The sequence below is a fragment of the Epinephelus moara genome, chromosome 8 (genome assembly GCF_006386435.1).
Source record: "Epinephelus moara isolate mb chromosome 8, YSFRI_EMoa_1.0, whole genome shotgun sequence".
In the NCBI taxonomy this organism is placed as follows: domain Eukaryota; kingdom Metazoa; phylum Chordata; class Actinopteri; order Perciformes; family Serranidae; genus Epinephelus; species Epinephelus moara.
Window position 1 is genome coordinate 19,801,598 of NC_065513.1, and position 27,565 is coordinate 19,829,162.

At 41.0% G+C, this 27,565-nt stretch overlaps 3 protein-coding genes across 5 annotated transcripts; 1 reads left to right on the top strand and 2 right to left on the bottom strand.

The window, feature by feature from the left end:
* The first annotated feature begins 760 nt into the window (after positions 1-760).
* poc5 (POC5 centriolar protein homolog (Chlamydomonas)) lies at positions 761-10,659 on the top strand. 3 transcript variants are annotated; one of them, XM_050051931.1, is made up of 13 exons: positions 761-887; positions 1,667-1,750; positions 2,895-3,048; positions 3,758-3,865; positions 4,037-4,236; positions 5,450-5,626; positions 5,801-5,905; positions 7,185-7,364; positions 7,561-7,744; positions 9,047-9,180; positions 9,413-9,514; positions 9,682-9,852; positions 9,973-10,659. In XM_050051931.1, the coding sequence occupies exons 2-13, from the start codon at positions 1,667-1,669 to the stop codon at positions 10,105-10,107; spliced, it is 1,734 nt and encodes a 577-aa protein (XP_049907888.1). In that variant the 5' UTR covers positions 761-887; the 3' UTR covers positions 10,108-10,659. The 3 variants fall into 3 exon arrangements, with proteins under 3 accessions (XP_049907888.1, XP_049907890.1, XP_049907889.1); XM_050051932.1 differs by having other exon boundaries at positions 794-858; XM_050051933.1 differs by lacking the exon at positions 3,758-3,865.
* On the bottom strand, positions 10,278-16,648 carry ankdd1b (ankyrin repeat and death domain containing 1B). The gene is made up of 16 exons (XM_050051934.1): positions 16,589-16,648; positions 16,286-16,481; positions 14,724-14,824; positions 14,493-14,591; positions 14,294-14,392; positions 13,892-13,996; positions 13,695-13,796; positions 13,462-13,560; positions 12,946-13,044; positions 12,688-12,786; positions 12,402-12,500; positions 12,173-12,271; positions 11,811-11,906; positions 11,212-11,413; positions 10,838-10,969; positions 10,278-10,750 (listed from the first exon to the last, which is right to left on the bottom strand). The coding sequence occupies exons 2-16, from the start codon at positions 16,458-16,460 to the stop codon at positions 10,695-10,697; spliced, it is 1,662 nt and encodes a 553-aa protein (XP_049907891.1). The 5' UTR covers positions 16,461-16,481; positions 16,589-16,648; the 3' UTR covers positions 10,278-10,694.
* A 1,567-nt stretch (positions 16,649-18,215) lies between these two features.
* Positions 18,216-27,403, bottom strand: polk (polymerase (DNA directed) kappa). Its single transcript, XM_050050164.1, has 15 exons — positions 27,279-27,403; positions 26,992-27,138; positions 26,586-26,705; positions 26,303-26,455; positions 25,876-26,007; positions 25,608-25,758; positions 25,215-25,421; positions 24,319-24,443; positions 23,931-24,097; positions 23,808-23,840; positions 23,611-23,707; positions 22,000-22,171; positions 20,807-21,844; positions 18,815-18,863; positions 18,216-18,678 (listed from the first exon to the last, which is right to left on the bottom strand). The coding sequence occupies exons 2-15, from the start codon at positions 27,121-27,123 to the stop codon at positions 18,597-18,599; spliced, it is 2,658 nt and encodes an 885-aa protein (XP_049906121.1). The 5' UTR covers positions 27,124-27,138; positions 27,279-27,403; the 3' UTR covers positions 18,216-18,596.
* Positions 27,404-27,565: the final 162 nt, after the last annotated feature.

Sequence of the window (27,565 nt, forward strand, 5' to 3'; positions counted from 1 at the left end):
ATAAGTAATATTATATAAAGGTTAACCTTTTTTCTTTAAGTTGTGTGACATAGCGTTAGCTTAATTTGGCATTAGGACCAGATCAGGACAGTTACTTTACTTGATTAGCATAAAAGAAGGATCACTTTTTGAGATATATATCTCATTAAACATGTTCGTAACAGTAAAATATTGTAAAACAACTTCTTACCTGTGCAATGTTATTCGTACACCCAAATGCAGAGCAAAAATGTGGCATTTTTGCCGAGTCTGACATGGGTCTGAACCGGTCAGAGCACCTAGGCAAGATGGCGGCGGTATTGACGCAGCCCACAAGCCAGGGTGCGGCATCTATGTATATATATCTATGTGCCCATACTAGTAATCTCAAAGCAAAAAAAAAAAAAGTTTCATGTGAAGGACATTTGTAGAAACAATGCAATAACATGTTCGGTGACTGGCTCCTAATATTTAAAGACCCCAATGTCCTTCCTCACCTACAAATCCTCCTAATATGACTCATAGAGAATGACAAGTACCATGATACTCACTGGTGCTAATGCTGCTACCGGCTGTTACAATAATTGTAAAGCAAATTAGCTGTGCTGTGAAAATAACAGCCAAAAACTGAAGCGGGTCTTTTTGTTTGTGCTGTAGTGGACACCGCTGGTGAGCTCCGCGTTGTTCCGCTTACTGTAACCTCGGAAACATAGCAACCAATCAGAGAACGACTTAGTAAGGCGCTGTGGAAACAGTAGCCAATCAGAGAGTCTGTTATTTTAGAGTCGGTTGGTTTGAAACGGCAGAGCAAGCGTTTTCTAACTGACGGAATAACTCGGGAAATAGAAGTGTGGCAGACTACATAGAAATATAAAACAGGTGAATATTTACATCTGTTATCAGTGAAGGTACGTTGTCCCATAATTATTATATACTTACGGAGACTGTTAAACAGCGTTGACGTCAAATGCTCCAATGAGTTTGGGGTTTTCAGCCTAAAAGGAAACCTGTCTTTACTGAATGTTAAGTTCACTGCGAACTAACGAATTTTAGATGTTCATTTATAGGTTAGTTTGCCAGAGAAATGACGTAACTCGCAGTAAATGTAGAGAAAGTCACACCAGCTTATTATCGTAGGCTGATTTAAGCCTCTATAAAGCGTGTTCAGCATGAAGTTACAAGAGAGTTTACATTGCGCCTTACCTTACCAAAGAACCACTGTTAAATATGTTGTAAACTGTAGTTTGCATGTTTTGTGACGTTATTTGAACCGACATGGTTTTTGTTATTTGTTATTTTCACCATTTCTCCATTATAACCTATGATCTTTAACCTGTTAAATCAGGCATGTCCTGTGTATAAATTGTAGCTCCATCATGAACTGTACAAACTACAACAGTAGGTATTGAACTAGCATGTGCAACTGTGTATGCCTGTTGTATGAAATCTGCATTAACATTATCATTTGTCCCCATGAGTTAAAAAAACCCCACACACTTTATGTCAATAGTACTCATTAATTTGGTTTTACACCATGTGACTATACATGTGAGTCTTTGGCTACATGTGGCCTGACATTCAGACTTGTACTGTAAGTAGTGTGTTCTTCAACTAACACCATTTGTACCATTTATGCAAGTTTTTCCACACCAGTAACAGTATATATATTTTTGTATTTTTTGTCTAGATGTCCTCAGACGAAGAGGAGCCAACCAGTCCTGTTATGCCCAAGGACTCTGATGCTGGCAGCTCTGTTTCCTCTGAGCTTCAGGTGATTAGAGTGAAACACATTCACAATTGGCATTGGCTTCCAGTCTCTTTTAGAATCCATTTTAAAGATCCTTTAATTACATACATGGCTCTCAATGATCTGGCACCAGAGTATATAACTGAGCTTCTCACACTGTACCACTCAAACAGGCCCCTCAGGTCTGTTAGTCTGGGTCTTCTAACTGTTCCAGAGTCCAGGTTAAAGACAAAGGGTGATCAAGCCTTTTCAGTTCTTGCTCCTCGGCTGTGGGACAGCCTCCTGCTGAGCATCAGATCAGCTGAATCTCTTCACGTCTTTAAATCTTGTCTGACACCTTACTTTTACAGATTGATCTTTCTAATAGTTGATAGACTTATTGTGTGAATGGGAGTGTATGTATATATGTATATATATATATATATATACACACATGTGTTTAAGTGTGTACGTTGGTGTAGGTGTCTGTATATGCTTAGGTTTATTCGTTTTGTATTTTCTGCACCTTGGAAAGCACTTTTGACTTTCAGCTCAAAAAAGTGCTCTACAAATAAAGTAATTATTATTTGTACTCTGGGAGCACAGTAACATTGTGTAGTACATCTTCACAGTGACATCAGTTAGGGCAAGCAGCACATGCAATCAGACAAGTTTTAAATATACAACCAGTTTCAATCAATAACCCCCTTATTTGCAAGTGAAAACAAAGTTAACACGCCCGAAATTTCTATTAGAGTTGGTCATTCCTTTGTGAAACTAAATGCATGTACACCTATTTTAAGTACATTAAGTCAGTTGAGGTTGAAGCTAAAAGTAGCTCTGATAAAATGAGTAGATGTTTGCAACAGAGCTTTGAATACTAACTTAAACATTCGCCAAAGTTTTTACTTCCCAGTAAGCAATTTAGATAATATTGTTAAACTGGGAACGTGTTAAAATACCAGTTTAGCTTGCCCTAATGGACTGACTGAGGCTATGTCAAACAGAGTCTTTGCATCCCTGTATCCTGAAATTGATGATGATGGCTTAAATGTTATCAGAACCAATATGAACAATGGCTATAAAAATAAGAAATAAGATTTGTTTTTTAAAAAATCTTAATTTACAGATAGATAAAAAATGTCAATAGACACTTGAGCTCACTTTTTTAATGTTTTTGGATCAACAGGATGAGTATGAGGAGCTCCTCCGCTATGCTGTGGTCGCCCCTAAGCTTGACAGACTCACCAGTGCTCACTTGCACCAACTGAGCACCTCCCGTCTGTCTGCAGAGGGTCGGAGTTCCCAGAGAAAAGATGACACAAAATCACTGCACCCAGCAGGTATCTTTGGTTCATCTTGTAGGCAGGACACATCCATACACACACACACACACACACACACACATTTCACTAAGCCTTTTTGACAGAAACACAACTTGAGCCCTTCCAGACACTGCCCCCATCAAATGATCAGCTGTCAAAAAGGATTTGGCATCACAGCATGGAAAAAATATGTAGTGTGTGTTTATCAGCCTCATATTTTCAGCTTGTAAACCAGTCTAGTCAAGATGCGTATGATATCAGTCTGTCAGATTGTACCCCCTATCTCTTTCCTCTACGATACCCACATCTTAAACAGTCCATCAGACCCCTACCCCCCAGCTCCAGCTCCAGCTCCAGCTCCAGCTCCAGCAGCAGCTCTCATTGGAGGTTTAGTGCTTTAACTGTCATGGAGTAGTGCACAGGGATGTAGAAAGCAGACGGCTGATTGGTAATGATCTCCTGGCTCTCTGCCCGTACTGCTCTTTAGAGTGCAGGCTTTCTCTTCCCCCTGCAGGATTTAATTAAGATATTGACATAAATGCATTCCTGGACGAGGAGCCGTGCTTGTCCTATTCAGCATTCTCGCCACAACGTTTTTCTGTGCTTAAACTGTCCTTTGTTTTTTGGCTTTTACATTTTACCTTTTTAACTCACTTATTCCTGGTCAAAATTTATTTGAGCAACATTCCCTTTTATTTATGCACCATTGTGCTTCGTCTTCTCTCAGATGCTGCCACTGAAGCTAGAGATGGGAGGCATTCTAGCAGGAGTGTGAGATCATCACAGGTTTCCCCCTTGATTGTTGAGCCCCCCACACACTCAAGAGCCTCTCATGGTAAATTGAATTAAAAATACAAAGGAATAAAATGGTTAGGTCTGATATCTAATTAAATGTTCTTTTCTCTTGATATCAAATGATGTTTGTATAATACAGAGACCACCCAGCTGCAATGTTGTATCATTTTCAGGTGATACTCTGTCTGTTTCTTTTTTCTTTACCTTACAGTAGAGGAGATGCTAGGTCGGGCTTCTAGCAGGGCGTCAGTGGCCTCAAACACTCCCTCAGACAGGTTACAGACGTTGTCTGAGAGGTCTAGGCCAAACAGCCCAAACCCCCTCGAGTCCACTGTGACAGAGATGTTTATCTCAGAGGAGAACATAAGCAAGATGGAGAACATTCTGGACACATGGAGCAACAACCTGAAGGTTAGTCTGCCTCCTTGTGCTGTAGAGCTGTCCTTCCACAATCAATCAGTGTAATGGCTCTTACTTGCTGCCTGCTTGAGAGCTGACCATAGATAATGTTGGATGGCTATATATAGGGCTCTGACATAGCTGAATGATAATGATAATAATAGCAGCAGTGTGTTTCAGCAGTTTACGGCAAAATAGGTGCAAAATTACAGGTTTATTCCTGATAAACTGAAATGGGAATGTGAAAGTGTTTTGTACAAGTGGTAAAGTCTGTGGTATAATGTTGACAGAGCATTAATTGAGTTTGTTTAGTGTTACTGTGTGTCATTTACTATTCCTTAAAAATACTGCATGGTGAAAAATGCTAAAAAAAACTACCTTTTAGTTCATGTTTATGTCACATACACAATTAGATTATATATAATGATAAAGAATGCATATGGTACACATATATGCAACTGAAAGCTGCATATTGATATGTTACATACTCATGCAGTGAGACAGACTGCAATGGATTAAATGGAAGAAATACCGTGGACTGTGTGCATAAGTGATGGTGAGGAAGAGGTCAGAGATTATAAAGGACTTGTAAAGTGTTGGAGTCCCAGGAAGGCTTATTGAATAGGATGACAGCTCTGCTTTTCATGGTACCACTGACCTTTTAATTGTGTCTCCCAGTGGGATGATTTTGGAGGAGGTGAGTGCCTTGACGTGGGTGTCCTTCCTGCCCTTTTCCTCTAATGTTGTACAGCTCATTCATGGAGGGCAGATGACAACCAATCACCTGCTAAGCGGTGCTGATAGAAAGAGTTTGACCTGAGGAAAGGTCCTGGACTGTAGTGGAGGAAGTTGAGACTCTTTCAGTTCTCTCAGCTGGTGGAATTGGTTGCCTGTGAGCCTCTGTTGTCATGGGAAGAAAATCTGTTGTTTTACCTTCCAAATAAGCCAAACATGTTCACATTTGTGGGTGTTGGTTATGTTTGACTCTGTAGAAATTTAGCTATGGACACAAATAAACCTTAAATTACCTTTAAAGACAAATTTAAACTATACTTCTACATTAGGGTGTTGTGACAGCTGAATGTGGTGCCCTGTTCTTGACCGCCGGAAGGTTTTGGCACACCCTTTCATTTAATTTTAAAATCTACTGAAGACATATGTCCATATTTACTAAAGCAGTGTAATGAACACATTATGACTGTCCCACCCTCTATTCCCTAATTAGTCAAATGTGCTGACGGAGCTCAGGAAGTGGAAGCTGGCCTTCATGGAGCAACACAAGCTGCAGATGAGGAAAGAGAGGGAGAGGCATGAAGCCCGGACAGCTGGCCTGAGGTCAGAGATAGACAGCCTGAAGGGGCTGCTACACACCTACGAGACTTCCAACCAGAGAAAAGATGAGGTGACTGCATGTGTGTTTATTTGCTGTCTCCTGTATTTAATGTGCTGTTTTTTTTGGTGAAGGATTAAGTACCAGACTGATTTTTCTTTCTCACTTTCACATTTTGTCTCTCATTATTTTTTACATTTAGAACTTGAAACTGACAAGCTGATTGTGTCATGTGTCCTCCCTCAGGTAATCGTGAACTTGAGCCAGGTGGTGGACAGACACAAAGAAAAGCAGGAAAAAATGAGGGCCTTCACCCACTGGAGACTCAAGCACACTGAGGCCAAAGAGGAGGTACACTGACAACATTGTGGTGCTTCCCACAGGCTAGAAACTATTTACAGCAGGGGTTGGTGTCTTCACAGGCTCTTGTATGAATTGGCTAAATTTCGTGGGCCTTTGAATACAAGGAGCGTATTTACATGATGCCTTACACAGCATCAGTGTTTGCTGTTTCTCTTCCTTATGGTTTAAAACTTTCAACTCACACATCTTGCATAACCCACATGTGTCTCTCCTGTGTCCTTTACTTTAAGAAAATGCACAGAGATGGTTACTAGTTTAGTTAACAGAGTGCAATAAGTATTGTAGTTTTTAAATTTGATATTTTATGAACTGTGTAGATGTGAATGCAGAATCTCAGCACACCTGAAGGCACAGGTGCGTAGGAAGAGGGCGTAACCCAAAACGTGTCCACAAAATCAAAGAAAGGTTCCCGCACACTGTATCGCTCTCAGTCAAACATTTATTGGCAGACAGTTGGCAGACAGTTGTCTGATGAAGGTCACATCGACCGAAACGTTACGCCAATAAATGTTTGACTGAGAGCGATACAGTGTGCGGGAACCTTTCTTTGATTTTATGAACTGTGTAGATAACTTTAAAGATGACTTAACCTGGCTCAGACAAAATAAACCTACTGCATGAACGTGATACAAAAAGTAAAGGCAGGATAAAATATTTGTTTGGGTGAGGCTAATCTGTTTGGGTGAGCTGCACAGATAAATCCGCTGTATGGGAAACACTTACTGCATATGATAATGGGATTGATCTGCAGTGATTGTCTGTATATCGTACATGTATATTATACTCTTCAAATGGATGAAAAGTTACTGGTAGTGGAAGTATCTTAACATTGGTAGCTTACTGTCAGTGCAGTTTAATGGTTTATGCAAATGATCACTCTCTGCATGAGTTACCGACCCATACATCACTGTGTCACTGCACACTGAACATGCGTATGCCACATTTTTGCACAAATATCCCCTCTTACTAAAATTTACATATGCAAATTTTGTCAGTGCACTGATGAACAGTCTGTTCCTTTTCATACCAAACTGCTAATCAAACAAGTGCATGAGATAAAGTGGAAATATTTTAAAAAGAGGGGAAGTGACATTTACGGGAATAAAGCTGTTTATGCCATTAATATAGTGCATGACTCATATTTTTGTCGAAACCATGACAGAAAGTGCACCACGACAAAAAATGTACTGCACCTGCACACGAATGAATTATGGGTGTAATTATTTCCCCGTGTGAATATTTTCATGGTCTTGTGGCTCCCCGCTAGGCTCATGCCACTCAGGTGGCACGGCAGCACTACAATTTGCAGCTGAAGAAGAAGGTGTGGTTAGGCTGGCAGTCTCTGATCCAGAAACACTGGAAGGTCAAGGTGGAGCGGGCTTGCCGTGCGAGGGCTGAGGAGGTCTGCACCCACCTGTCCGCAGAGTATGAGGCCAAGCTGGCAGAGGTAAATAAGCAACTGAACGACCTGCATATGAAACAGTGTATGTGTGGTGATGCTGCATTGTTGACCACAGAAAGATGCATTATACATTTACAGAGCTGAGTCATGTAAAGCAGACCCAAAGCACCACTGTTTTTGTCAGTATTATTAATCTGATAAATGACTGATTCTTTATATCATCTGCCACCTGACTCCACAGCACTGTGAGGCTATAGAGAAGGCCCAGGCAGAGATTCACAGACTGCGACTGGAGCGAGAGCGCTATGAAGAATCAATGAAGAAAGCCTTCATGAGGGGCGTGTGTGCTCTCAACATGGAGGCTCTCGGCATGTTCCACACCACAGAGGGACGGTCGGAGCAACCTCAAGTTCATGATCAGCATGGTCTGTAACAGAATGACTATACAAATCTATTTCTAGAGAAAAAAACAACTAGCACATTAAAACTTGCCCTAAAAACTCACAGCATTACACCATTATCAGCACACAGTCCTATTGACACCAGCAAGGATAGATCTGTGGTTTCATGCTGTTAAACACCAACATTCACACCCTGACATCAGCATCAAAAGTTAGGATCCAGCAAAAGCTCTATTCTGCTGTTCTTTGCTCTATTTTTGGTGAGCACATGGCTGCTGAAGCTGGATCTCACTCTTTAGATTGTGCAAATGAACTCTAGCATGATCTTCTGTTCAACCATCTGCTTTCAGGTTTAATGAGTCTTGCAACTTGAAATGTGTTTTATTATATGACTGTCAAACGGGGCTGTGAAGAGAATATGGCTCTCTTACTCTTACTCTTACTCATTTTTGCCTCCCAGACTATTAAAATAAATTAATGTAAAGTGATATTTAGCCTTTTTCAGGTACACATACTTGATATGAGTTATGCATTATTAATGATCAGTCACCCTTTTAATTTGCCCAAAGCAGGGGTGTGTAGTTGACATTGGTTTCTTTGTCAAATACATAATTCAGTTTAAAAATTATACTCTTAATGTATCTTCAAACAAGCAAGAGATGATAAAGGTATTTACATTCCAGGTCAAACTTCTGTATGCGACATTTAAAGCATTAATGTTGCAGCAAACTGTTTGGCTATGTAAAGATATATTAGAGTAATGGTGTCCTGAGCAGAGAATGAAGTCACACTACCTCTGTGTGTTGTAATCCAAATTTCTTTATTAGTATTTTATTTATATGATTTGTCGTGGTAAGTGGGTTCGGCTGCACGTACATGTGAGTCCCTGTGAGTGTAACTGGCTAGGTAATCGTCGCTGCTCTGCTCTGTGCTTTTACGAAAGTTACCTCTGATTTCAGGACCAAATCATCACAGGAGCGTAGCACCGTTAGCTGCTAGCTGCCAGCTCCGCCACCTCCATATTAAGCCCATGCGCAGACAACTCATTCACTCTGAATTTCACATGGAGCCCCTTTAAACACATGTAACATTGCTTATTTTTACTCATAAGTACAGAGAGCTAAAAAAGGAAACATATTAGATGGGTAGGCATTTTATTCACAGGAAGATTTCCAAATCAGCTGATCAAAAACAGAACATTTTTAAATTCCAGTCCAACATTCAGCACTGAAATTAGTGATTTTTGTAACTATAACAAACTTGTATGAAGAATATATATTGTGCCAGAGTTTGACTCAAATTGATATATGTTTTTTCTTTGTGTAGATATTCTTCCTCCCCAGGAGGAACCTGTCTCTGCTTCATTGGCTCATCTTCAGCCATATCCCATCTCTTCAGCACGGTTCAGCCCAGTACACTTTGACCGCCCGGAAGCTTTCCACAGCGAAGTAGAGGATATGGTGAGACTGAGGATTTCTAATGAAACCATACATTTTTGCACGCCATGGCTCTTCTCTGCTGTAGTACAGCTCCTTCACGAATAGCTCATTGAATCAATCAACCCATCAGTCTTTCATATAAAAAGAATCCAAATTTTATTTATTGTTACTGTGCATCACTACAATGTCTGGCTTCACACTCAGAAGTATTCATACTTTCTGCTCCTGTTCCCCTTGATTCCCTTTTCCTCAGATGGGCTCTGGTGCCCCCGTGTCCAGGACAGAAGTGATCCCTCCCACCACAGTGGTACACAGCTCCCTCTCACATGGGGGCACTGCAAGCTCCCACAAACAGGTTAGCATTAGACATATCAATCTACTGACTCTGGTACAGGCCATTACAAATAATGACAATGTCCACTTTCACAACAGTCTTTGCATCATTGCAGCGACTCTGATTGACTCCAGTCTCCACCACTGTAATCACATTTATTCATGATGCCATAATATTTGTCGTTTCAGGTGAGTGGTCGTGTCATCACAGCCGGTCAACAAAAACCCTCAAAGACTGTAACTGCTCGCATCACTGCACGTAGCGACGTTGGCAAGACTGCACGCAGCAACCTCCAGGTGATGGGTGTGGCTCCGCCCATGAGCTCTGTGATAGTTGAACGCCATCATCCTGTTACACAGGTATGGGAGACCGTACATCACTACTGTATTAATATCTATGTGCTATTATGTGTATAGCTTTTAGTCACATGAAGCTAACTAACAATGAGCATTTCTTTTGTTTCTGTTTCATTCCTTCAGCTCACCATCGGTCAGGCTACAGCTTCTAAGTTCCCTCGCTCCTCACAACAGGGCCAAAGCTCCAGCGGAGGCAGAAGCACGTCCAGAACACACACCAGCACGTGCCATGTCCACTCTATCAAAGTAGTTGACTGACCACACACACATATCTCACAGAAAGTCTAGATTTAAAATGTAACACATCCTATGCAACAATCTTAGCAATAGTTTCCTTGGTGTTAGTTTAAAGTCCATTTTATTTTGATATCTTGGCTTGAACTTGCCCTTGCTCTCTGTAATTGAAGTGAAGATTGTATTTTTCCAGCTTTCTTTCATGAATGTGCACAATTTCTTGAGCAATCAGATTTCTCTCAGGAAAGCGCTACACAGATACGGGTGTGTAGAACTGCACATGTAAATGTTTTTAATTATTACCAGCTGGACAGAGTTTTGAATTGCAAAACAGACATGTATTTCTATGAGAAAGTTTTGCTTTAAATTATGCGCAGGTGAGACTGTACTGTAATGTTTTAGTCGCATTTTTTGAATAATTTATTTTGATGATGTTTCCTATTGAGAGTGACCGTCCAGCACCACAGGTTGTTTACGAAACCAAAGCCATATGTAAATGATCTGACGCACAATTTTATTTCTAAAATAAATTATTTTGCTGCTGACGTCCTGTACAGAGCAGTAGTTGGAGATGAAGCTGTTGTCAGTCCAAAATGTTGCGGTGTCCATACTCATGAAATGCTGCAGCCCTTACTGCTGGAACTTTCTGCCTCCATCCGAAGCTTATCTGTAACATAAATTCAAATTTTCTCCAATGTAATTTTGGCACGTATCCCCATTTTTTTTCTTTTGAAAAGATGTTAACTGAATGTACCCGCAGCTTTCCTGTTCCCTGTGACGATGAGGCCCTGGAAGAGTTCTTTAGAAGGGCTCCTCTGAGCCAACTCCTCCCCGTGGAGCCAGATCAGCAGCATCCTGTTCCCATGCTCTTGATAGCTGTGCTGACCTGTGGACAAACACACACACACAGCACTTTACAGCCAAGAAAACAATTTGACTAGTACAAACAAGCTAAAGATTGCTCCTGTGCATTGGAAGACAAAATAGAAAAATTCATTGCCAAATTTCCCTCATTAATTCAGTGATTTAAACTTGTAACATCTTGGTTTAAAGAAGCGTATTTATACTATTTCAGAGAGTTGCCAAATTCACAGTCAAAGCCTGTCCAGATAGTGTGAGTCGTGGCACCTGTCCACTGCTCTTCAATGGCTGACACTTGCTCCTGAGTGAAGTCCCAGTGCTCTGCCAGTCTTTTCCATCCTCCTGGTTTCAGGAGCTCGTACGCCAGGCGCCAGGCCGTCGACCGGAGCTGCCGGGTCTCATAGCGGTGGTCGAGTTTAAACGTGAGGGGATACTCGCTGTGAACGCTCTCATCAAGCTCCGGGTTGGCCTGAAAGGGCAATTAAATTATGTCGGCAGACTGATAAAGGCCACAAGCCACAGAGAGTGCAGGGGGCATATGAAGAGATTATTGGAAACACACTCGCACACATGATTAGCAATATAAATGCCAGAGTTAAACATTTTTCAAATCAAGAACGAAAAAGGAAGTGGGCATATCCTTAATTAAATTAATGGTAAATTGGATGTCAAATGCTTCGGGGTTGTGAGTCATATTTTACCGTAAATGCTTTAATAGTATTAGAGGGGATTCGGCTTATCTAGATTGTGACGTTGGGAAATGAATCATTGGTGATGAATGTAGTTATTGATTTTTAAGGCCTCGAGAATGGATTGTGGCACACATGAAAACAGTAAAAGTTACAATTTTAATTTCACTCTCTCACCTGCCTCCAGGCGTAGTATCTCTCTGCTTTGATGATCATGTCCACAATAATCACCTCATCTGCTCTGACTGCCACACCCAGAGCCGTCTTACCCTGCTACTCAGAATCCAACAAGTGCAACAAAACACACAAACTTTTAACCCAACTGTAATGTGTCAGAAGTAGAATGTGATTTTTCTTAGTTTTAATATATTGTTCTGCAGTTATAGCTTAAATTAACCATTTCCCCCCCCACCTGGCTGACCTAACTATCAGATTTTGGCCTCAATTAAATCCTGGAAGAAGTATGCACATGTACTTTACATATTTGTCAACTACACTACACAATGTTAGCTCTAAAAATTGTCGTTGAGAATTCTTACCCGATCCTGGAGTGACAGATCCAGGCCGGCTTTAAGAAGCATTTCTACGACTTCTATTCTGGCCAGCTCTGCAGCAAGATGCATCACAGTCTGGGACCTCTAACAGTTTATGGTACAGGACAGGACAGAGACAACACAATTCGGTAAATATTTTCTCTATTTATTTATAATTTTTTTGTCATATATACAGTTTGGCTGACATTTTACTGTGTTACCAGGGAGATCATACCTTATCTGTGACATTAACGTTGCAGCCAGCCGTCAGTAGAGAATGGATGACAGGGATGTGACTGTTCCTTACTGCCAGGTGGATCGGAGCCTCTAGGTTCTGAGAGTAAAAACACCCTGTTACACTACATGAGCCCAAAAAATGAACTGTTTGCTCAAGGGAAAGTGTGTAAAACTACAATAATATGCATCCAGGGCCAGCATAGTTGGTGTGTGTGTGTGATGTGTGTTACTAAAAAACTTTACTGAGAGAGTGTACTGCTGCCACCTAGCTTGTGTTTGCTCACCTCATTCTGAAAGTCCGTGTGGGCTTTGTAATATAAGAGCAGTTGGACAAGAGACGTGTCTCCTTTTTCCGAAACTGGATGGAGAGCACTGCATTGGGCCTACAAGAGAGGGAGGAGAGGGAGGTTTAGCTGTTGGCCTTCTACCAGTCCTGAAAAACATAATATTTTATATTTATCACATAAACTTTGATGCTAACTACAGGATTAACCAAAGTAAAATATTTTACAGTGGTGCATTAACAACAGTGCACCAGGTACCGTGGTAAGGATGTTGGGGTCACAGCCAGCCTCCAGCAAGGCCAGGACACATTCTTCCTGGCCGTTGTCTGCAGCCTGGTACAGAGCTGTCTCCCCGTCCTGCAACACAGAAAACCATCAGAAAGTATTGTAGTTGTTCCAGATAACCATGACAGAAACACAAAATGTTGTGCTTATGATACTATGCACATAAATGTAACTATTTTTTTTAGGTCTCAACTAGAATCAGAAATCAACCAACTAAAGATAAGAGCAAAAATACATAATTTTGATTTAGGGGGCCTTTAATAGCCAAAAAATAATTAGATTTTGGTTCAGGTTGAATTTTGTAACAAGTGTTTTTAACATTTTAAAGCCAGAACCCAGTTTGTCTTGTTATATGATGATAACCAGTCCGTGTTCGATACATCTTAATTAATCCAAAGTGGAGCCACCATCCAGCAGTGGATTAGCCACTGAGCACACACTGTCACAAACCAAACGGTGATAGAGAGGATGTTTACACTGATTGTCTACCATATTGACTTCATCCCGAGTATCAAAGCTCTGCAGCAGCAATTGGACGGCGTCCAAGTGGCCGTTCCTGGCAGCTAAGTGCAGGGGCGTGTCCCCGCTCTGGCAGAAGGGAGGGAGGGGAAACAACTGGCATCAAAGACTGTTCAGCTTTCTCGCAGGTGTGACACACAAATGTGCATTCACACACATAAATATAACACAAGCCGCATAGATAAACAAGTCCACACACACACCTTGTTGGGCTTCATGGTAACCATGTTGTATTGCTCAATCAGCATGTCCATCATTTCAACACACCCATGCTCTGCTGCCAGTGCAAACGGTCGGTGTCCTGACTGAAATATATGAATCAAGGTGCAAACATTACTTGCATGTACTATGGTCGTCTTAAATATCTTGACCAAGAAGTTATTCAGTGTCAAGTAGATACCTGGTCATCTTTGTCTAGTTCTTTCATCTGCAGGTCATTGATGATATACTCTAAAATCTCAGTGTGGTTGTTGATGGCAGCACAGTGCATGATGTTCAGCCCTTCCTGAGGTGGGAAAACAATGAGTTTATGTTAAATCGAGTAGTGTGCAGTAGAGGGAATGTAACTGGAAACAAAAAGATATATAACAAAAGGAACAAGAGCATCTGCACTGAGGTTTGTGATGAGATATGCATACAAATGTTAGGTTCAATATCCAGGATAACATAAAAGATTTTAAGGAGGAGCATTTCTTTTAGAAGTGCTACACAAAAAAAAAAGACAACATGTCCATTTCCTGAATATTTCTCCTCTGTCAGTTAGAGAGAAAACAGCAGAACAAAAGTCTCTCGGTTTCTTTACCTCGTTCTCGACCTTCTGTTCAGCCCCAGCCTGCACTAACAATTTCAGGATCTCCAAACTGCCAAACCAGGCAGCCAAATGAATGGGTGCCACGCCGTACTGTCAGATGCAGAGCACAAAATGGTAAGTTGTGGTTATTACATAAGCTATACTGTCACTGGCACAAGTCTTCAGATGTAGACATTTAAAACCCTCTCACCCTGTCCTTTTGGTCCACCTTGACCCTCCGCTGCAGAAGAAGCTGCACAGCTTCTTTGTTTCTGCCAGCGACTGCGTAGTGAAGGGCAGTCCTGCTATCCTGAGGTAAACAGTTTCAGCAGTTTATTATCTATTGAATGTAAGTTTTTACAAAGTCCCACAAAAATGTGTGTGTGGAATTATAAAACACAGAACACTGAGATGCAGATAAAGGGTTTGTCTCTGGACCCACCACATTCTTCGCGTTGGCGTTCAGCCCTCTTGCAAGACTCCTCATGGCCTCCACATCGTTTCTCTTAGCTGCCTCCATGAACTCCTTCTCTGCATTAAGCACTGCACGACAAAGCAGACAGGAAGGTTCTACTTATGGCTTTTTACATATACACTCCAGATTACCTTACAGCATGTACAACGCTCAGAGGGTGACTCTACAGGTGAAAACAGTTTAGAATATGTCACATTTCAGACTAGTGGAAAGAAAACGTCCAAAATACACATTTAGGTGTTTATTTTGTTTAGATTTCCACTCTGGAAATATACACAAAAAGCCCATATTTAATTATATAATGCTTCATTTGTACATTGAAGCATAATATTTTAGAAAACTTGTATTAAGTAATCAACAGGGGAAGTTCCACGGTCATATCAATTACTCATTTTTTTTACCCTATTCACCTGTAGTGTCTTATTTATGGTTTAAAAATGTACAGAATTCTACAATACATATCTTTAAATGCCAGTTTCTCAAAATAAACTCACATTCACCAGATTTTTCAGTTGTATTCCTATCTATTGCCTATTCTGAAGGTTTTTACAGATTTTATTTTATTTTTTTATTTTTATTGTTTATGGCTATTTACAGTATTTACAGATTTAAAGAGATTTCCAAAATTCACTCTGTAAAAACCTCTGACTGTAATATGACAACCAAGTGGAAAAGAACGGTGACACCAGTGCACCCACACACACCTACACATACCTCAGCTAAGTAGCCAGCCCTCAGCATCTGCACACACACACACACACACACCTCATACTACAACAGCTGAATATTTATTTATTCATTTCATTTTTTTCATTACTCCCTTTTCATCACATACGAATTACTTATTTTTCAATATGTGCATGTATTGTTATAATTTGTATTATTTCTTTATCCTTATTTGGTCTGCTATGTTCTTAACATTTACACCCAGTCAAACTCTGTATGTCAACCATTTTCTTTTCCTGCCCTTGTGTTTATACACTGTGTTTGTTTTCTTGTTTGTTTTGTACCTGTAAAGTGGCCACTGTGCTCATTTTTGCACCACAAAAAAAAAATAAATAAAAAAGTGAAACAATTCTGAACCTGGCTTTACCCAGAATTTCTGTACTGGAAATCTATGCAATTCTGCACCCATTTAATTAGATACTGTGTCATTTTTATATTTAAACATAACGTTTCAGAAAACCTGTGATACAAAAAATAAGTATCTTAATGTCAGTAATGGTGATATGTGTTTGCTAAAAATGTTACTCTATCCACCTGTAGTGGATACACAACCAGATCATGTGGAAGGAATTTACAATGAAATCACCTTGGTTTCAGCCCTCTGCAAATATAATGTGTCTCATGTAAAGAAGTGAGGCATACAGTCAGTCCACCACAATAAATAACTAACAATTAACTCCAGCTTCCATGAGAGAAACTGTCTATACAATTTTGCTCCACAATCTCATGTTTATATTCTGTAAAGCCAAAGTATGTTTAATTATTTTCCACCATTTCTCATTTTGTTGTACTTGCACACTCACCCATTTCTTTGTTGTCGAAGCTGTCGTCTGTGTCTTTGTCAGAGTTCTTGTTCAGTATGAACTCAGCAAACCCACTCACAGTCTCCATTCTCATCCACTTTCGAGGGTCCAAATTCTCGCTTTTAGGACGATGCTTCCTGATCATCTCCCTCAGTGCCAAAGCTCTTCTCTCCATTTAAATTACCTGTGTGTGTGACTAAGGCGGGTTTAGTCTAATTTAATAAACAGTCCAATGTATGTGCTAAAACCTGACTAAATACCTGAAGAACAGAGCCAATCAAAGATGAGAAAACCTTGTTTTACCAAGTTTCATGGAGCTCCTGTCCTCAAATAGTCAACAGCACGCCTTGAAGTGGAAGCATACTCCTGCTATTTTCTTAATACTAGAGGGCTGATCCTTGTTTACTTTACCAGCTCACACCCTTTAGACACTGCTGATAACAGAATATTTAACATGTTACACTTCACTTGTGTTGCATGACTAGCATGTGGAACGACTACAGCTTCATCCGTATCAAGCATCGAATAACACAAGTGTTATATCAAGTGTTTCATAACTTTAATTCCAGTGAACACAGTTCAACATTTACAAAAGATTAACCTAATTCTCTAATAGTGGTTTAACTTGTTTGTCCAGGGAAGTTTGACAAGTTACACATATTCTGCAGGAGCAATGGTTCATTCACACAACCTGAGGCAACACAGTCCTTTGTTGCTCGTCACTGTGCATCTGGGATCTTTTCAGGACTAAAACTAACACTTAAGTCATGAACTTACTTTAAACTAGCCCAGTTCTGTGCATTTCTTCAGTAAGCCAACCCCTTTTGGTTAAAGTCAGATGAATAGAGAACTGATGGTAATTAAGGTCCAAATTTTAGGCTTAAGGGGCACCTATTGGCTTGTGTTTTTTTTTTTGGAGCTAGAGGTAACCGTATCAACACAATTCTTACTCTGACCTCGTCATATATTGATGTTTGGTTTCCATGTCCACATACAACGTGCAAGGTACCCTGGGAATGTTGGTTGTTGACGTTCTGGGACACCGTGTCAAGTTCTGTCTGTTACATGCATTGTCTTCTTTCAAGATACACTTCTGTTTTCACAGGAAATTTAACATTTACATACAGTCTCTTTCAAAATAAATGCACTACGTAGGTACAACGCCACAAATTGACTTTTTTTCCTTTAACAACAAAAACACATGGTTGGATTTAGGAAAAAAGTTGTTGGACACACAGCAGCGTAACCAGTACACACGATCCAGGCGTAGCTGCGATACGAGAGAACCTCTGAGACAGGGGAGCACAGAGGCTAACCGCCCGAGCGGCGAATTTTGGCAACTTCGGAGTGAGACCGGGCTCGCCATACATCAGCAAGAGGCTGTCTCTGTGGAGGAGCTAAGGCTGAATCTGACTCACAAACCGTGGTGATGCCTCGCAAACAGCCTATCAGAGTGGCCCTTCCCTTAATTATGTGTAACTTTAAGTCTTACTAAAATGTAAATGGGTCAGTGAGATAAAAACTAACCACCCATTCAGCTGTCATGAACGTTGTAATTACCTATACATGGGGGTCTATGGGGATTTACCCTGTTTTGGAGCCAGCCTCCAGTGGCCATTTGATGAACTGCAGTTTTTGGCACTTCTGTGTTGGCTTCATTTTTCAGCCTCAGAGCTGCCGCTCAATATCTACATAAGGAGCAGGTCCTCTCCCATGGAGTCCACCGTATTGCCCTACGGTAGCCCAGAACAGACAAACCAAACACTGGCTCTAGATTGTCCCATTTACGCTTTCACCATAGTTCTCAGACTCGCTTGGCACAGTGGTGTAGTTTCACTTCCTCAACCTCACCTCTAGATGCCACTAAATCCCACAAACTGGACCTTTAATTGTTAAAATGTAATCACCTAAAGCCAGATTTCTGCAGAATAGTCATTTATTTCAACTTTGATTTACACGATAGAAGAATTCTCTTATCTTCATTATTAAACATACACATAATCATCATTAGAAAACACAATAAATACAAATTGATATTAATGATATTATCTGAATAAAATAATGAAGATAAATTAAAGTACCAACACTCAGCATGTAATAAATATCCTTATGATCCATTTTGCATATTATGCATATCTTCATCTTTAATTTCTTGTCCAGAGAATGGCTTATAAAAAAACAAATAAGGCATATTAGTGCAAATACTAAGCTTCTTAGATATGTGATCTTAATTACAGGTTTTCTGAAGAGAGACAGAGGAGAGGTATTTTTTCATTTCCAGTCGAGGATGAATATTCTTCATGCATGGATGTCACCTGAAGAACTTGTCAATGGTGTTGCGAGGGCAGCGGCCTTTAGCCTTTTTAGAAGGAGGAGAGGAAGGGGAGCCCCGTCTAAACGTCAGAAAAAAAAACCCATACATTTTTATAAATTAAAGCATTTCTTATTACTTCTCTACCTACAGCACGTGGACTATATTTTATATGTCAACATTCTGTGCAGCAACAATCTGTAAACAAGCAGTCTCACCGTTTGGTTTTGCCTGTACTTGCTTGCACCGGCAGGAGACGGCCTCTGTCTGCCAACAGAGACAAACACTCATGAACACTGATAGAAAAAAAACCTCCTCTCTGACAAAAAACATGACATCCACCGAGGAGGCAAACAATTGCAACACCTCTTCAGGGATATAAAGAGTGCAATTTCTGAGGCAGGCTTGTTTAAGAGGAAACCGGGGTGCAGTTCATTGTAGGAAATGAATAGGTGAGAAAGTGATTTAGCCATTTCCAAGACCAGGGCAAAGGAAGCCCCATGGGCTGAAATGAGATGTCTTTTCTCTGTAGGAATCGATACAAACATCTCACACAATGTCACTGTCAGTAAATAACAAGGTCATAGGCCACCAACATCCTCCCAAATTGAGATTCCTTCTGTTAACTCCAAAGATGTCATACAGCCACAGTTCATAGGAGTTACTAACAGGATCCTATCTGTCATCAGCAGAGACAGAAACACTCTCATACTTTAGATCCATGTAGGAAACACTGACTTACCTGTCACTCCGACATACTCAAGGAACAAAATGAATTATTAAAGTGGCTGTAATCAGTATTTTTTATAATAATGTAAGGCGATTCTTCATAGAATTATCACCTGAATCTGCAGCTCGTCTCAGCTTTACAGCAGTTTAAAGGGTACCTTCTGTATTTTTCAACCTGGACTCTATTTTCCCATGTTTTTGTGTCTAAGTGACTAATAGGAACAACATTTTTTTAAACTGGTTGAGTGTTGAGCAAGGTCACTGCAGCTGCCAGCTGCAAAACAGGCTGCAATGTAAACACTCACGGCATGTTTGCACCATCTTTTCACATACAATAACAGTGCTTGTTTCAGTGCTGACAGACTCAGATTGTTATTTTAAGTGTCTGACAACATGGGGAGAATGGAAAGGATCACTACAGAGATAGACCTTGTTGCCAAAGAGTAAGATCTTTTTTGTTTAACCAGGACCATCTCTGAAGTCACCATGGCCAAACGCACCAGACTCCATTTAAAAAACAGTAATTTTAGTGTGTACAGAGCCAGCATGTATTCACATCTAACTGGATGAATTAAGGGTTTATTTCAACCAAACCAGAGTTGGTGATTGTTGGGACAGTGGAGAGACAAACCAAGATGGCTTTAGGGAGTTCTAGTTTGTTTCTGTCGACTTTGAATGAAGTGTGTTTTATGATGATAAAATTACATTTTTTTTTAGATGGAGTCTGGTGGGTATGGTGATGGTGATTTCTGGGCTGTTTTATGGTCAAACAAAAAGGATCTTCCTCTTAACAAAAAGGTCTATCTCTGTTGGGATCCTTTCCATAAACTGTCAGACACTGAGAATATTAATCTGAGCCTGTCAATGTCAAAAACATGCACTTATCGTGGACATAAATTAACAGTGCAAACATGCCCCAAGTGGTTACGTTGCAGCCTGTTTTGTGGCTGCTGGCTGCATCGGTTTCACTCAATGCTGGACCAGTTTAAAAAACTGTTGTTCCTATTAGTCACTCAGGTACTTTTAAAGCAAATTTCAGCTCTTTGGTTCACTCTCACGGCTTTCATAGTGTTGTTTTCAGCTGCAGCAGGCATCCGTTTTCAGCAATCATCTTAAAAAATCCCTTAGCACACTTACTGCTCAGCACCAAACAGTAGACAGACACAATTGGTGACTAGTTGGTAAACACAGTGGAGCATTTAGCAGCTTAAGAGACGGATATTTGTGTTAGGAGTTGGTAGAGACCAAAAAACAAAAGGCTAAAAGAGAGTGAGTAATAAGGCTCAAAATGCTAGTAACTGAAAAGGTGATATGTCAATGTTGCGCTCACAACTGGTTTCTTCTGCCCCCAAATGGCCAAAAAAAAAAATTACAGGTTTAATGATGTAGGATGATAAATATACTGCACAGAGTGGTTCCTGTTTAGTTTGGAAGTACTGAACAACCTCATTTAACACACACGCGCGCACACACACACTCACCTCTGGCCTTGCTATTTATAACTGAGGGTGGATTTATGGGAAATGATGTCTGCCCCCCCAGCTCATGTAGGACTTCCTGGTTCAGGCAGAGGTCAACGTGGTGGTTGAAGACAGTGAGGTCATTGCTATCCTGGGTCAGCTGACATACTGGGCAGATGAGGACGCGGCCTTTATCATTACATGACTGAGGCTGTGGAGAGGTCACCGTTTCGCTGTCACCATTGATCAACAAAACCATTGATTTCCCGGGCTGTTTTTTTGAGCTGTGCTGGTCTTTCTTAGGATCGCCTCTGTTCACCTCCAACTCCTTACTGCTCTCTGCTTTCTCCACTTCAACCTCACACTCTCTCGTACATTTGTTCACCATTTCACATTCTTTCGGGTCGTTTTCTAGATCCAGATCTGACTCCGAGTCAGAAACTGTGCATTGGTTGGGCTTACTGGAGGCATCACTGAGACACTGGTCTATATGTGTGTTGAAGACAGTCAGATCGGTCGTCTTCACCTGCCTGAAGCACACCGGACAGGTGAGGCTCTCTGACACCTTGCCACCACAGCCTGATGTGGAAGCTTGGGCCTCTGGGAGGGAGACTGAGTCATTTTCTGAGAGATCTGAGGCTGCACAGTTATTCTTGTGTGCTTTTGTTGATGACTCTACACCCTGTTGGGCATCAGCGCCTGTGGAAGGAATCACAGAAGCATTCTGTTCTTCCTCTTGTGTGTCGGCATTCCCTGCCTGGAGTTGCAGTCTTTTGGCATGAGCCCTTTGGAAGAAAGACTGTTTGGGTTCCTCAACAGTCTGCACCCCCTCTAACCCCCTCTGCTTACTCCACATGGGAACTTCCTCTTGTCGCTGGTACTTCTGCGCCAGGGGCCCCGTCTGGAGGGGGTGATCGGAGAGATGCTTTTTGTCAAGCTTTTGAATCATTCCTTGGGGAGAGCCACTAGAGTCAGTCTTGCCTGGCTGAAGAAAGCCAATGATGCTCCTCTGCAGGGGCTTTTTATCATCCGAACTGACAAAGGCGGAGATCCTAACACCTACGAGCACAAAAGCAAATTATGTGGAGAAAACTTCAAAATAAACGGCAACTGCGTGTTATTGTTTCCACACGCAGTGAGTCACAGATCATTTAGATTTATTTCAAGAAAGTTATATTAATTGACATGTAAGTTACACTGCTATAACTAATTACCCATGAGCCTCAGTCTGAGTGGCTGGGGGCTTTCATTGTCGATTTCTGTTTTCAGTAGGTCCTTAGCAACAGCAAAGATCTCATCCACTGTAGCAACAGCGTACGGCAGCGTCAACGCCCTGGTTTTCACCTCAAACTTCACGTTCTTCAGCTTCAGCGTCACTGTTTTACCCTTCAGGAAAATGAAGAAACAGCTGAACTCATATTAAGGAAAACATTTAAAATCACTTCTCTCTGCTGTCTTATAATGTCTTAATTAGAAGAATAATCAATGATACTGTGTGAAAGGGGCCATAAATGGAGGAGAGATGGAAATCTGTATAATCTGTCATATGTCTGATTGATTTGTCAGAATGCATTTTGTGAGTAACACGGCACAAAGCACCCTCATAGTAATGTGATCATCTCCTAGGGAGACATTTCCAAGGCTGATAGAAGCCCCTGCTGTCTCCTTAATGGCCCTCCATTTCCTCCAGCTATCAAGGCCACATCAGGACCCAGGCAGGGGGGTGATGGTCGTGCCAAGCCATCCAGTCCTTTCTCTATCGATTCGAACGGGAACGAACAGGTTGAGGTAATTGTATGAGATTCTGTTTGGAGTCAGGACGATTCTAGGGAGGCCAAGAATAAGACGGCACTTCTTTTTTTTCTTAACCAATACAACCCTTTTCTCTCAATCCATTTTTGTGGTGTCAGTTTGTGTTCAAATGTCCCCTGTGCTCGCTTTATTTCGCTTCTCTTTGCTCAGCCTGAGACAGTCAAATGGAGCAGTGCTTCCCAACCCTTTTTCTTTAAGGAAACCCTTTTCTATCATAGAGGAAGCAGACGACCCCTGACTAAGTGACATATTTTACAGATATTTCATATAATATTCAATGGATGACAATAACAGTAGAGAAGAACTGATAAACTGTACAATTAACCCCAATGTGAACGCAATAACTGCAGCAAGTTGATGAATTTTGAGCAGATTATTTACGCATATTGCACCGGAAATTTGTTTTCCTGATATTTTAGTAACTTTTTATAAACTTCATTGTCTATAATATAATTTTTTTTTTCAAACAATCATGCCTACAGGCTTCTTTTTTGACAAATTCAGTGTCTCCTTCTCTCCAGCGTTTGGACATCGTTCAGTTAGCTCTTTGGTTGTTTTAACTGCGTACTTTTCTGATGCAGGACAAGGCTGTTTAGTAGAGAGTAAAGGCTTTGTGAATATACCTCTGTTCAGGTCTTCACTTGCCCTTACCCCGTGAGATTTTTTAAAGTTAACATCTTAAATAATAATCTAAACTTTACAAGTCACAATTTCATTTAGTTTTCTTCACAGAAATGCATGTAATCCTGCAATATAGGTCTACTCTCTATATATTTTAAGAGTTTTCTTACACCCCTTAAAATCAAGAAAGCCTTGCAACCTCCAGGGAAGCTTTGGCGACCTCTAGTAGGGGTCCAGACCCCCAGGTTGGGAACCAGTGACACAGAGTGTTAGGGCACTGTCTCTATGAAATGAAAACTTTGAACATACAGTATGACCTGATAGATGTAGCCAAAGATGTGTTTAAGAGTCTATTTGTTTCTAATATAGGCAAGGAAACCCTCGTTCACTACCTTTAGACCTTCTTTCTTCATGTCTTCTGCTAAATCTTCACAGAGCTCTCTGCAAAAAGACATCTGCTCCTCGACTTTACTCAGTTCTTTAAATGTCCTGTAAAGATTAAGTGACAGAGAGAAAATGAGAGAGAGTTAAGAAGGTGGACACTCACAAAATCATTTCAGCTGTCTATTATTTCTCATTAAAACCAAACCTTTCTGTGCTCATGCTTTTCCTTTCTTCATGTCTGTGTGAAATCAAAGACAGCAAGTATTATCTGGACTGTTTTCTTTTTCAATCAGTTGTGTTGAGTTTTATGAAGCAGACAGTGAAGTACCTGGGTATATATGTGGAGCCCAGACCCAGGGAAACCTGCATGAAATGATGCCAGGATGTCTCTGAGAACAACAACGACAGCAACGCCATCTGCTGGCAAAGATGAGAACAGCTACTGACGCCCAGAGCGTTTAGCATCTTCTCACTCACCTTCCCAATGCCAGAAACCTGAAAGCAAACACAAACACACTTTTACAGTTTTTAAATATTGATACAGATTTTCTTTCAACCATCTTTCCTCCGTCTGCAGCACATCAGCAGTCACTTTACACCCCATCTGTCAGCCTTTAATAATACAAAAACACATGATTACATTCTAACATCTTTCCATAATTATTCACACGCGAGACTCTGTGTTTATGTTTTAGTTTGAGCAATGTGTACTGTACTTTGCGAACTGGGAGATTCTGGACGAAGTCCATCACTGCCTCTCTGGTGGAGGGGAGTCTGTATTGGCCGTTGGGCTTGTTCTTGTCACTGCACACCTTGGCAAGCATCGTGTTTGGAGCAATTCCTGGAAGATTGAATAGCGGAATTGAATGTGTTTGCGAATGAACGGTTGGTAAAACATACACATAATCATCATCATAATTCTGAAACAAAATGTGCCAGAGAGACTTTTATTATTATCACTGAACAGTTTGCTGTTGCAAAGGATGAATTATACTTAAAGTGGAGCTGCCTGTCCTCTCATATTTTCACAATTTTGTGTTTATTCAGAGAGTAGGGAGGAGGGAGATGGAGGAAATCCAAGACACCAGAAGAGTGAAATACTTAAAGGAATATTTCACCCACAAAAATGACAATTTGTATATTAATTACTCATCCTGTACGTGCACAATGCTCTGCACGAGCAGAGTTTGAACACACACGCTCACCCAGGCGCACTACTCTTATGCAGATTGCAGAAGTGTTTTAACTAGTAAGCTTATAGTGAAAACATGTGTCTGGGAAGTACTGAACATACGACTGGATATATGAGACTTGGATTACACTGCATGTGTTGTGTTAGAGTTTGTAAATAAATGTTTTGATACAGTTTTGCTGTTGTTATGTCATTCAGCGTGGAAGCATGGGAGAAAAATCAAAGTTTTCTTCATGAATTCAACATAACACTGGGCGAGTAACATACACAAATGGTCATTTTGTGGAGAGAGTATTCCTCTAACTTTCGTTGAGTATGTATGTGTGTTCTCCTATGGAATTCAAATTATAAATCAAATTTCTTAACAAAAGCAAAAAGGACAGTGTTTTCTTAATCACGTCGGAATGGTTATCTGCTCACCTGCACTGGCAGTCAGCATGGTCTTCTGCTCAATGCGGAAGCGCATCTCTCTCACAGCCTCTTCGACAGATGTCCCAAACACCTCAAACGCACCAGCAGCAGCACTGACACCATCAGAGCCTGGCAAGGAGCTGGGGCTGTCGTCAAAAAGGACTGGAGAGAGGTCTTTGTCCTCTGGCGCTGCCTCCTGGGGAAGCTGCTCTTCACCTTTACCAAATAAATAAATAAATAAATAAAAAAGACTTCACACAATAATCTGATGCCTGAAACTTTGATCATGTAACAGAAATGTTCCCTGTTATATTGTCACGTCTACAGTAAAAGTTGCAGTGACAAAAAAACAACACATCACACCATATAATCATTCTACATTTCTGAATAAATGTGTCCTGCCTGTGGCGGTGCTGCTGGCCCGGTAGTAATGTGTACGTGAGGATTCTGGCCAGCTCTGCCTCTGCTCCAGGTGGTCTGTAAAATCCAGATAGGCTTCATCCAGGCTCATTGGCTGGAAGTGAGGGTCATAGTCTGCAAAAATCTTCCGAATCTAACAGAGAGACACAAATACACACGCACCTGTCAGTTTTAAGCAAGAAGCCACAAAATGGCTGCATAGCATAGCTCTTTGTGTGTGTGTGTGTGTGTGTTTTGCCATCACTCTTACCTCACCACTCACAGCTCTGTATTTGTCAAAGTTGGTGGGCACAATAACTAAGCTGGGGCAGAGTTTCTTTCCAATGAAGCCGGGCATGGCGGCTCGGACCCCATACTTCCTGGCATGGTAGTTAGACGTCGACTGAAAGAGAAAGAACACTTTAAATTTGTCCTGAAGCTTTTCATATAACATTAGCACTGGCTTAAATATGCATGATTTTTAATATTACAGTGATGATACTGTGCAGTGAATATGAAACATGCATATGAAGACGAATAGCTGTGTTACAATGTGAGGATCGTGGTTAGAATATTTACAATGATGTGCTCCAGTATAAATATTTTAAACCTATCGGAAACTTCTCTGTCTGTCCGGTGTTAAAGTGTAATTATGAAGAAATTACAGTCATAATTGTGTCCATAATATTTGAACCCACCAACATGCTCATGGATCCCACAGCCATGGGTTTGTCCTTCAGCTCAGGACAGTCTCTCATCTCCACGGCAGCGTAGAAAGCGTCCATGTCCACATGTACAATCACACGGCTGAGATCACGACTCATCTCCAACTCACTGGCCAACCTCTCCACCTGTAAAGAGATTTGATAAAGTAGCCTGACATCTGGTGATGCAGCTTTTTCATTTATTAGCAAAACAAACTTGTCTGCATGTATTTTTGAGTGACCTCTAAAGGAAACCGATCATTCCAACTGCTCTTACCTGAGCGTGTGCTTTCTTTAACTGTTGCTCTGTGATCTGTGCCTTTTGTTGCATCATTTTCTCAATGCGCTGGTTCACCTGCTGCTCTCTCTTCAGCTCATTCTCATAAAACCTGGATCCCTGTAGGGGAAACGACAAGGACAATAAAGAGTTACAGATTCTGGAGTGCGGACATAATGAAAAGCTACAACAGCACATCTATTTTTAGGAATGTATGTCATCACACTGTCACACAAGGCTGGACAGAGCCAGTAAAACTGGACCACCCATTTCATATTATCCACAGCACACTACAGAGCTCTGACCTTTCTCACAAATATCTTTGTTGAGATTCTTATGAATGAAAGATTACTGGTGTGTCATGCAGGACTAACCGAGCAGGTCTATTTGAATTGTTGGTGTCTACCTTGGATGACTCCATGATGATCTTGTTGATCTTGTCCCTGTCAAGACCCTCCATACCAGCCTTGTTGTCATTGAGGGCCATCCTGGAGAGGAAGCCCTCTCCTCCTGTAGAGGATGCAGCCCCATTCTCCATCCTGAAGACTGGATCCTTGGTGGAGAAATAGTATGGTCCAATTTATAATGAGCTCAACTCTAGCTGATAAAAATTAGATAACATAAACATGTGTCCCATCATGTGTGCGCCTTTTCTACTTAGATCAGATAACTAGCAGTGTTTCAGAGGCTTACCTTTTCACTGTGAACAGGAAGTAGCACACGGACTCAAACTCGCTCAGCTGTTTATCAGCCGGTCATGTCTGTACTTGTTTTGAAAGTAACTGTGACGGTTTTGGCGGCACTTCCGCGTACATGCGTCATAACCGGAAAAGGCGGGACTTAGACTGTTTACATTGGTTAAATAAATTCACTAAGAGAAGCTTTAAGAGATTAACTTTTACCTGTTTGAAAGACACAAAATAACATGAACCAATGTGCAAATGTTCAATTACTGCATCAGATATTTTTGACGACATGAA